The sequence below is a fragment of the Pogona vitticeps genome, chromosome 6, assembly GCF_051106095.1.
Source record: "Pogona vitticeps strain Pit_001003342236 chromosome 6, PviZW2.1, whole genome shotgun sequence".
NCBI classification, from domain to species: domain Eukaryota; kingdom Metazoa; phylum Chordata; class Lepidosauria; order Squamata; family Agamidae; genus Pogona; species Pogona vitticeps.
The window spans coordinates 90,103,500-90,114,750 of record NC_135788.1 but is presented as its reverse complement, the minus strand read 5'-3'; the positions used below and the strand labels follow the sequence as shown (position 1 = coordinate 90,114,750).

At 42.0% G+C, this 11,251-nt stretch overlaps 1 protein-coding gene across 1 annotated transcript; it reads right to left on the bottom strand.

Annotated features, from left to right (window-relative positions):
- Positions 1 to 2,868: 2,868 nt before the first annotated feature.
- On the bottom strand, positions 2,869 to 7,376 carry RPL19 (ribosomal protein L19). Its single transcript, XM_020799324.3, has 6 exons — positions 7,093 to 7,376; positions 5,449 to 5,555; positions 4,933 to 5,055; positions 4,619 to 4,739; positions 3,870 to 3,980; positions 2,869 to 3,052 (listed from the first exon to the last, which is right to left on the bottom strand). The coding sequence occupies exons 1-6, from the start codon at positions 7,095 to 7,097 to the stop codon at positions 2,929 to 2,931; spliced, it is 591 nt and encodes a 196-aa protein (XP_020654983.1). The 5' UTR covers positions 7,098 to 7,376; the 3' UTR covers positions 2,869 to 2,928.
- Positions 7,377 to 11,251: the final 3,875 nt, after the last annotated feature.

Here is an 11,251-nt window from a genome sequence, read left to right as displayed (position 1 = left end):
CCAGATTTTGCTCTCTGTGCCACTTTTGTGAATACTGTGACAAAGAGCTCCATGGCCCAGTGGTTAAACAGCAGAACTGAGTTCAACCCCGAGAGATTCAGTTAGCTGGCTCAAGGTTCACTCAGCCCAACATCCTCCCGAGGTCAGTAAAATGAGTATCCAGCTCACTGGAGGGCAGTCTTGCTTGCATAATTGTGTTGCAAAGTGCCCAGTGTGTTCCAAGCACTATGAAGCAGTATATAAAAACAGCTGTAGATCAACTGTATCAAGTAAAAACCTGCCACTTACTGTGGTGCAATGATTAGAATGCTCCTAGTCGCTACTGAAACATGAAATCCCCAGGAGACCTCTGGCAGTTATACTGTCTGACCTACCTGTGGTTAGTCCAAAGATAAATCAAATAAAGAGAGCCTTGAGCTCATTGGAGAAAAAGCAAAATACAAACATTACTTCTTGTTATGTCAACATGTCACTGCTGAACAACAGCAATCCTAATAGAATTTTCATAGCATGCAAGAAGATTTACCTTGGCCCCCTACAGTGAGTTTCCATTGAAATGCCAGGGTTTTATTCCAGGTCTTCTAAATCCTAATCTAAGCATCCATCATAATCTGCTGGATCCCTGAAAATATAAATACTAAATCAACCTCTGACAGGAGGGCCTGGCCTGCTCTGGTCCATAGGGCCACAAATAGTCAGACACAACGACTAAACAGCAACAACAAATCAACCTCTGACAGGTTTTAAATTTCAAGCCTCCCTAGAAAAGCTTGAAAATCACTTGGTCTGTATTTGTGGATTGAAACTACCAGTACTTTGATTTTCTGTGTTTCACCTGTGTTTTAAGGTGCAGATCGTTTCTCATTGTTAGAAGCCTTTTGGTTGCAGCCCAAAGGGCTTCTAACAAAATTTTGACACAAAATTATAATTACTAATTCTCATTTTTCCCTCTCAGAAAATGGGCAAATATTACAGAAATATTATGAAAATGACCAAGTGATAAAACATATTTTAAGCACAATAGACTAATTTCTTGGATTCGGCACTGTGCCTAGTGGGGATAAAACCATTCACTCACATAAAACATTATCCAAAATTCAGGTTCCCTCTCATTCATTCCAGAGGCTAATTGACTTGATCTTTGTTGGCTATGTTGAGATTAATTATCTAATTAACAAACAAGACTTAGCAGCCATGGGACCATGTCAGTTGCTAGTCATTACTGGCATCAAGATGGCCTTAGGTGATGCATGCAACCAAGGGGGAGTAAGGTTAGCAAACTGAATGCCAGCAAAAGAGAGCATGTAAAAGAATATGCTACAATTTGACACACTTTGGGGCCCAAATTAAAAAATATATATGCAACAAACAAATACAGGGATGAGGATTAGCTACCAGTTAGTTCAACCTAAATCAAAAAGTGTACAACATATATTTGATGGGTCATCCTTAGAATTAAAATCCATGCCCTAATTAAATAATGTATTTTTTTAAATTTATAATGCTGCTGATCACTGTTTTGTCTGCAGCATGTTCAAACTGCTAATGAGCTAGAGGGAGATGGGCTGGAATACTGGAAACACAAGCAAAGAGACATGCAACTCCTTTCCATACTGGGAAGTTGCACCTACACCTAAAAATAAGGCACATTAATCACATCTTTAATGCAACTATATTCGCAGGAATAATCAGACCATATCACATGGCGATAATTCAGACTGTGAATTGGCCATAGGAATCAACACTATTTCCTTTATTAACCTAGCTAACGTTCTTTACTAGTTTCATCCTGTTCTTCCTCCAGAGACACAGAATAGCATTATCTCATCTTAACATCATATGAACCTTTAGTAAAGTTAAGTACCGTAGTCCTGGTCACTATTTCTGAGACTAAGGTTACACAGAGAGAAAAGATGCACAACCTGTTGTGTTCTACAGTACCAACCTAAGTGTGATCATTCATATATGCCTTCTCCTGGTACCTATTCCGCCCACACCACTTTTTCTATGCTTTTAGTGTAGTTTAGTGCCAGTGTAGCTTAGTGTAACACTAGTATAGTGCAGTGGTTAGAGTGTAATAGCACTCAGGAGACCTGGGTTCAAATCTCTGCTCAGCCATGGAACTTCACTGTGGGCTGGAAATGGTAAAACCACTCCTTAAGTATTTCATATACCACAGAAAACCTATTATGGTCACAGTAAGCTGGAATCAAGCTTAGCAGCACACAACATACAGCAGAAGTAGTAGAGCAAGAGCACTAAGTAACACAATCCCTGATATAAGATGGAAAAGTAAAATACTTCCTTTTAGAAATCTGCAGATTCCTGTTTCTGTAGGAAAAAATTATATGAGAATGTCTGGAATGGGATGCAGACTTCTCTTTAACTTTCTCACAGAGTCTGACACAGATAATTCTCTTCCACCAAAATACAACACGTGTTTGCATATCATATGTATGCACGCACACAGCCTTAGCTTCAAACTACGAACACAAGATTACCTTAGAGACAAAGTGGTTTTCTATACAGAGGCCTAAAATCTTTTGTAAATGGCTCTGATCTAGGACTTTTTATCGTGCAGCTCAAACACATGAAGTCTGTTTTTCAATTATTAAGTATAAACAGGGAAAAACAAACTTACAAATGTTACTACATCATACAGTACTTACCCAGTGTATACATGTGAAATAGCAAAGAGAAAAAAACAATTTATAATTTAATATAATACAAGCATACTACCCACTAAAACCATATGTATTTTTGCCATGTCGTTTTCTAGCCATAGTGTTATTTTATACCAGAAAATACTATGCCCCAGTTTATTCTATGTTGACATCTAGTTATCTTTAAAAAGCTACTAGGCACACATGAATTGTAGGGAGCTTTATTAGATAACCTTTGAGCATTATGTACACAGAAAGGCAAAAATTATTTCTTGGTTTCTTCCTCCTTAGATAGGGTCTTGATGATTTCCTCTTTCTTGGCTTGCAGACGTTCTTCACGACGCTTACGGGCCTCTTTGGTCTTGGACCTGCGTGCCTCAGCCTGGTCACTGAAACACAAAAAGGAGCATGAAAATCGGTACTTCATTTCCTTCCCTATATGCATGAGTCAAATACCACCCTTCCAATTTTCTGAAACCATTCCTCCTCTGTCTTCACAGAAGACAGTTTCACACACTGCAAAAACTTCAATCATCCATACCCTTGCTAAATTGAATATTTTGTCTTAGCACTTGCCTATCTAGGAATCAAAAGACCCCCAGAGGACATTTCGCCATGGAAATAGGGAAGGGGGGGAAACATTCCAGATTTCTGCTTCCTGTAATCAAGTAAACTGGATGCAACAAAGTGACATCTCTTCCCAAATCAATGATGTAGGCAAAAACCAAAACAGCTTAACAAGCAAGGTTAATTTTGACTGATAACTAATTGAAGCCATATAACAGGTGGGATGGGAGGAAAACAGAACTACTGTAGTTTCAGTGACTTCTGTGCTATGTAGCTTGTTTTGTACCTATGTACAAAACAAAGAAATATTTTACCAGGCTAGAAAAGTCTGAATGATGGCAAAGTCTGTGGCCCCACCATGATCTCTTGGAATTGTAGCCAACTCAACTCGGAAATGGCTTTGCCCATTTCATACTTTCTTTAACCAGTGAAGACACAGTGCAGCCAACTCTCCAACCAGTTCATGCATTTCAACTACATCCACTGTAGAAACTGGCTTTGTCACACTACATCTTCCTGATTAGGGAAAAGCATGGCACAGGTAATGCCCCAACTCAGGCTTGAATGGTTCTTTGTATAGGCAGAAAGAAAACACAAGCCCAAACCTACTCAAAACTCATGGCAGAATGAAATACTTACGCCAATAATTTCTTGCGAGCCTTGTCTGCCTTCAGCTTATGGATGTGCTCCATCAAGATTCGCTTGTTCTTGAACACATTACCTTTAACTTTCAAGTACAAGCTGTGGTACCTAGAAGAAGAACACCAACACAGCTAAGACTCAGTGGGTTTCTCCAGAATGCTGGATGAATTACAAGATCCTTAGGAACACTTCCCCGAGGAAACTACATGGCTCTACCAAGCACCAAGAATGTGGCCTTTGTAATGCCTAAATGAAACCTACCACAACCTTCAGATATGTTGCACTCAACATTCCCTTTAAGCCACATGGGCACACAGCGCTACATGGGGCGCATGCAGCAAGCCCATGCTGCCTCCCATTTGCTTTCAGTTGTGGCCAGAACATTGTGCATAAGGGCCGGAGCCCCCATACAGTGCTCTGGAAAAAATAGAGGGAACACTGTTGGACAACAACTCCACCAGACCTAGTCACCAGGACCAGTGGTCAAGAATTATGGCAAATGCCTGGCTTAAATGTTCAAGACAACATGTTAAGTCTTTAAGGTACCACAAGACACTTTGCTGTTTTTAATGCAATGGACTGACATAATAACACAATTCAGTAAATCTTCAATATGCAGACTTTATTTGACTTTGAATGATAGATGACAGACTAATCTATGAAATTCTCTCTTCAACAGTCATTATTTGTAGATAACACTAAATGATAGGTGACACTGAGAAAAAACATTTATCTCCCAGACTTACATATGGCGATCAATTTTCTTGGACTCCCTGTATCTCCGAAGGAGACGTCTCAAAATCCTCATCCTTCTCATCCAAGTAACCTTCTCAGGCATACGGGCATTGGCTGTACCTTTTCTCTTACCTAGGATGCAAAAGAAAAGGCTGTTAAAAACAATTGATTTTTTTTCCTGGACATTAAAAACAAAGTTTATTTTTGCAGGAGCCTTAAAAAAAGAGAATTAAAATTATTCAATCTATGTGGCCACTTCTATATCGCCAAAGCCAACTGCTTCCAAAACTGGAAATATTCAAAGTACAGAGAAATGAGTACTTACCAATACCCATGTGCCTGCCCTTACGACGAGCCAAGGTGTTTTTACGGCATCGGGCTCGTGAGTGAACAGTCACTGGCTTACGGATAATGAGACCATCTTTGATCAGCTTTCTGATCTGCTGACCTAAAAGGCAGAAATAACAATGAGCAATGATATACACTACTGCCAAGGAGAGAGCCGAAGATCTGATTTTCACCTAACTATATATAACTACATTTACACTCTCTGTAATTTCACTCTCCAAACCAATATAACACTTAAAAGAGCTGACTTTAAAAGTTATTTCCCTAATTCACATTGCTGAAACATAACACATTTTAACTGAAAAATACTAAGAGTATGCCTTACTCATAATAACAAGGTACCCAATTAAGTTTGCACATAATGCCAGCAACTCCAAAGACTGATTAAGAATTCACTGAATATCAGGCTGTACATTGGCTAATAATCAGTGAACATTTTTAAATAGCAGTCAATTCATAGGCTTCACTAAGATGCTAAAGTGAAATCACTTACGAGAATTTGCATTTGCAATCTCGTTGGTCTCATTGGGGTCCAGCCAGACTTTTTTCTTGCCACAGCGCAGAACGCTGGAGGCCAGCCTCTTCTGGAGCCTTAGCATACTGGAGACAGAAAAAAAAAACATACGTTAATAATTTCACAGGTAAATGGGGGAAACAGATAAGAAGCTTTCAGAATTAACGTTCATCCGGCACAGTTCTAATAATAAAACTTTTACACAAATAATTAAACAACACTATATAGTTTTTAAACAACTGAGATCTGCTAAGGCAAATACTGTATAATCATTAGTACCTTAGATGTTAATGCATTTGTATATCTACAGATAAAAATGTAATTATCCCAACATATTTCTGATGAACAACATATGGCCCATGAAGCAGAACATCATTTAAGCAATTGTAGCTTTATTGCAAAGGAACTCTTCCAGGAACTCTGCCATCCAACCTCTGCTTTCAGTTATGTAAACAGCCTGGGAAAATAAACCACCTCAATGTTTCACTGGACAAAATACCAATAAAATACAAAGCATCAAATGATTCCTTTATAGTTGTTCATAGCAGAGTTTAAGAAATAGCAAAAGAACATGGGAGTAGGGCATCAGATTATCTCACCTCCCTCAAAAATTGCTGCCCACCATCTTCCTTCCAATTTAAATACTTCAAAATAGCAACAAATACTTGTATTTGGGCAATTAATGGTAACAGGGCTCCAGATATGTACAGTATACTAAAGAGACAGAGGAAGGGATTCTATTCCAATTTCATATTAGTCAGTGATGTACTGGGTACCTTTTATCTCCTCTTCTCTGTTAACTGTAACAACAGATGGGATTATTTTCCAGAACTATTAAAAATTGAGGCATCCTCTGTTAAGCATTTAGGCACCACTGTTCTCAAACTGGAGACTCTGTTTTCCTTTACACTGCCATTCTGGAACATTAATTATGGTTTCACGGAAGTGTTCATATGTCAAGTTTAAAAACCAATGTTTCTTGGTAATGGAATAGTTCCTTGTGGTTACAGGCCTAGGCTTGAAACAATAAAACTGCTGGTTTGACTGAAGGTGGGAACTTCCTCAGATACCCATTTTTCAAGCAGTAAACTGTCCTATACCTCCTGATAGCCTATAACTACTTACAGGGAAGCAAGTCCCACTAAACTCAAGATGTACCACTGAACAAACGGATAACAAATTGCACTTTAAACGAAGTATTTCCAGGGGACATCTCGTTTAAAGTACAATGCGGAATTGTACAGCGGAATGGCGAAAAACACAGGGAGGACCTATAGACTTACATCTTAAAACACGGTACATTCCTCGTATTTTTCGCCCTCCCGCCCCGGCGCCGAATCTCTCACTTCACCCTTGCCCATCTGGCCTCAACCAAGTCCCTCCACGGCCGACACCGTCTCCGGTGCCACCTTTCCCTTCATCGGGGCCTCCTTGCGCGCCACTAGGCCGCGTCGCCTCAGCCTCACACTTCTTTCTTCCACCAACTGCCTCGCTTTTATTTTTATTCCCCCCGCTTCCATCCTCGTCTTCATCTTCATCTTTCTCTCTCTCTCTTTTTTTAAAACGACTTATTGTTATAAGAAATCCTCGTGGGCCCAGAAAGCCTCCACCTTGGCTCCTCACCTCATGGCGGCAACGCCAACAGCTCTGAAGGGAAAGAAAGGAAGCGGCGAAGGGCAGGCCCACCACCTCACTGGGTGGGCTGAACCACTGAACTCCCAACACCCTTCCCGAATCTTATTCTGTCTTTATGGACACACCTGAACGCTTAACTAAAACTCAGCAGATCTAAAGATTAAACAAAGTATGTCCTGAAAGCAAATTAAAAGACTGCTGGGGCGGGGGGAATAGATATTTGCACTTTACTCCCCTCAAGAGGAATGAGAATGGTATGGGCTGAAACGCAACTGCGCTTGCGCGCACTTCTTGCGTATGTCGCTGTTAAGAAGGTGGCTTCATGGGGATTCGTGCTTGCGTAAATTTTGTGCGCATGCGTGTTAATGACAGATCTCTGCAAAATGTAGATTGATTTTATCCCTTTCGAAGATGTGTTACTGTCTAAGAATACTTAAATTCTTGAGACCCATACTTTCTCTTCTTCCTGCGGGCTGGAAGGAAGAGGGACCGTTGACGAGAATGTAGATATGGAGACGTTTCAGATAAATATATTTAGGGCAGCAACGTCCTCCTTCCATCGTGCTAAAACAAAGAAAGCAGCTAAATGTGGACTTGCGTTTTTCTTACAGATTGTGTTTGAAAAACGTTATGTCATCGTTTAGTGCTTAATTACCTTAAAGCATTGTTCTGCAGATAGAGGCACCAGGACAGCCTACCGCCACCCCATATTTCATTTCATGAAGAAATGAAGATGGTTAGAGACAAGCTCCTCTTATCCTGTGCTAATTTTGCAGGTTAAAAGGAATGTCCGAGGCTAGAGCGGATTGACAAATAACTTTTCTAAAAGAGTTTCCGAACTCAAGCAAAAGAATCGCTTTAAATTACCCCCAGACCCTATGCAAGTCCATATGTAAGACTCAGTTCCTTGCAAAAGCTTTGTGCTCCCTAGACCTATGCATGGACGCATGTGGTTTTTAAAGCAAAGCTGTAGTTTTCAATCAAAATGAGACCTAAATTGCAAACTGCAAGACTCCACGCTTGCTGAGATATTTTATTAGCAGTCGCGTGAAAAAACGCTGTTACCCTAAGTTACAAATTCCTCCCGTTTTATGGGGAAAAAAACATTTTACACATTCCAAAGAAGAAACGAAAAAAACAGGCCACCGAAATTAACCCGGAAGGTGGAGGCCGAGTGTGCGGTGATCTCCAGAAGTCTATGGTGAGCTCAGCCGCCTCCTGCGCGAGGAACGTGATCGCCCCCGACTTGTCCGGGCTTGCCTTCCGCGGGTGCGCCTGTGGGGAGTGGAGGTGGCGCGTTGCAGTTGATAACGCGCCCGGGGGAGATATTGGATCTACTCTCGGGATGGTTCGCGGTCGCTGTTGTTGACAGGCAGGGAGAGGCCAAGCTAGCTGTAAAGATGCCTGTGACAGGCGATGTGTCCAAAGCGTAACCGTGGCACGTCCTTTCTAATCGTTTTTTTTTAAAATACACGCTCATATGAGGTTTTCGTCCTCTTGAATTTGCACGTGTTCTCGCCTAGTACGGATACTAGTACACTGTATAGCATGATGGGCAACAGTCGTGAATGTGAAACAGTTACTGTCCTGCAGTACTAAGTTGTTTTCTAGGAAGACACAGATCCTGTTGTTGCCCAGTTAGCTATAAAATTGACTCGATGATCCACGGGGAACTTTTCCAGTTCTGCAGTTCTAAGATGATGATGATTACATGATCTTAGGCTAGCTGCTGCATTTCCATCTAACCGACCTTCCAGGGTTACTGGAGAATAAAATGAGGGAGACAGGTGTAACCCTCCGGATTGTAGGCTGCAAGTGCACAGTCAGTTTTGACTTGCATGTGTTGGAAGCAAGAAATATGGGCAGCGAAAAGGTCTGAGTGACAAGGGCCAAATAGGGATGGTTAGGTGACTGGGTCAAAGCATCTCCAAAACGGCAAGGGTTGTGGAGTGTTCCTGGTATGAAGTGGTTAGTACCTACCAAAAGTGGTGCAAGGAAGGGCAACCAGTGAATGTGCATCAGGATTGCAGGTACCCAAGGCTCATTGATGCACACGGGGAGCAAAGGCTAGTCAAGTGATGGATAACTTTTTTGAGCCCCAGAGTCCAAACTGGAAAAAAAAGGGGGGACAGCAGGCGGCAGTGGAAGGGGAAATCCCACTCGGGATCAGCCCCCAATCGTGCCACCACCACCACCCGCCAGTGCCAGCTGCTCCGGATCTTGGCCCGCCACCTGTCGGGTTGCTAACACCACAGCTGCAGCCGCCTCCTCAGGTTTGACTGCTGGGGGTAACGATCTGGTGACTTATGGCTCACCTGCCCGCAGAGAGAGCTCTGCATGCCAGCTGTGGCACATGTGCCATAGGTTCGCCATCGCTGAGCTAGCCTGCCTCCTGCCTAGTCTGATCACACAGAAGAGCTACTGTAGCTCAAATTGCTGAAAAAGTTAAGCTAGCCATGATGGAAAGGTGTCAGAACACACAGTGAATCACACTTTGCTGCCTATGAGGCTGCATAGCCACAGACCAGCCAGTGTGCCTTGGATGACCCCTGTTCACCACCAAAAGCACCTACAGTGGGGTAGTGAGCATCAGAGCTGGACCATGGATCAATGGAAGAAGGTTGCCTGGTCTGGGGAATCAGTTTTCTTTTAGATCAGATGCACAGCCAAGTGTGTGTACATTGTTTACCTGGGGGGGGGGTATGGCAGTACAATGCACTACAGGAAGAAGGCAGGCCAGTGAAGGCAGTGTTATGCTCTGAGCAATGTTCTCCTAGGAAACCTTGTGTCCTGGCATTCATGTGGAGGTTACGTTGACACATACCATTTACTTAAAGATTGTTGTAGATAACATACACCCCTTCATGGCAATGGTGTTCCCTGATGGCAGTGGCCTCTTTCAGCAGGATAATGCACTCTACCACACTGCAAAAATTGTTTAGGAATTCTCTGAGGAAAATGACAAAGAGTTCAAGGTGTTGCCTTGGCGTCCAAATTCCCCAGATCCCAATCTGATGGAGCATTTATAGGATGTGCTGGAACATCAAATCCAATCCACGGAGGCCCTTGCAAGACTTGAAGAATCTGCTGCTAATGTCTTGGTGCCAGACACCACAGGACACATTTAGAGGTCCTGTGGAGTCCGTGCCTCAAGGCATCAGAGCTGTTTTGGCAGCACAAGGGAGACCTACACAATATTAGTCAAGTGGTTTTAATATTTGGTTGGTCATTATATATGGAAAGATTACAACTAGCTCCAAAACATGTTGGCTGGAATCCTATTAGCTATGCCCACTAGCACATCTCCCATCAGCGTATGTTTCAGCAGAAAATTGCCAGATTTAAACTAGTGTAAGCATTTCCTACTGTGCACCTGTTGTGTGACTTTGCATTCATTAGCAAATGCCTTAACTTAGGGTAATTCACCACGGACAGTTATCCTGGAGTTATATCACTGTAAATATGTAATATGGTTCTAGTTCTTTACTCAGAAATAGTCCCAAGTTCAAGAAGATATTTTCTGAAGAATATGATTAGAATAGCAGCCAATAAGAAACAAGCTAATTGGTGTTATGTGCCATCAAGTCGCCTCTGATTTATGGCAAATTCAATGAATTGTACTTATAGTCTGCCTGGCTGAATATCAGGAATGGGCAACAAAGGTCCCACCCCCACCCCAAATTATAACTGGGCTGCTACTGCTTTTCTTCCTTATTGTTTACTGGCTGTGTTGGCGAGGGCTTATGGGAGCTGAAGTCCAAAACCTGGAGCCACATTCCCTCCATCCTCCCCATTTTATGTGCCACATTTCAGCATGGTTCAAAAGCAGAATAAGGCAAACAACTGACAGTTTTATTGGGGTCCTGGAAAATAGTGTTTCATTGGTTTAATGATGTGTTTCAGGTATTTTATTGTGTTAGTATAGTATCTGGATTCAGTGTTGTGTAAGATCCAGTAGTTATAAATAAATCCTGGGACTAGGATCTTGTTGAGGAAAAACATGCATGCCACAGTATATTGCACAAACAGGTCACTGCTTGGGCAGAATGTATTATGCAACCAATTGCACTCTGGTTACAAAAACGGTTTTACAATGGACACCCTCCAATGTGGGAGCCACTTGTGTGATTGCCATTGTGCATATGTT

Bases quoted from the DNA above. Each gene is read 5' to 3' on its own strand.
- RPL19 (XM_020799324.3), bottom strand. The intron at 4,740-4,932 runs GTAAGTACTCAT...TTTGCATCCTAG, and splicing joins GGGCAGGCACATGGGTATTG to GTAAGAGAAAAGGTACAGCC. The intron at 3,053-3,869 runs GTAAGTATTTCA...TTTGTGTTTCAG, and splicing joins GCTCGCAAGAAATTATTGGC to TGACCAGGCTGAGGCACGCA.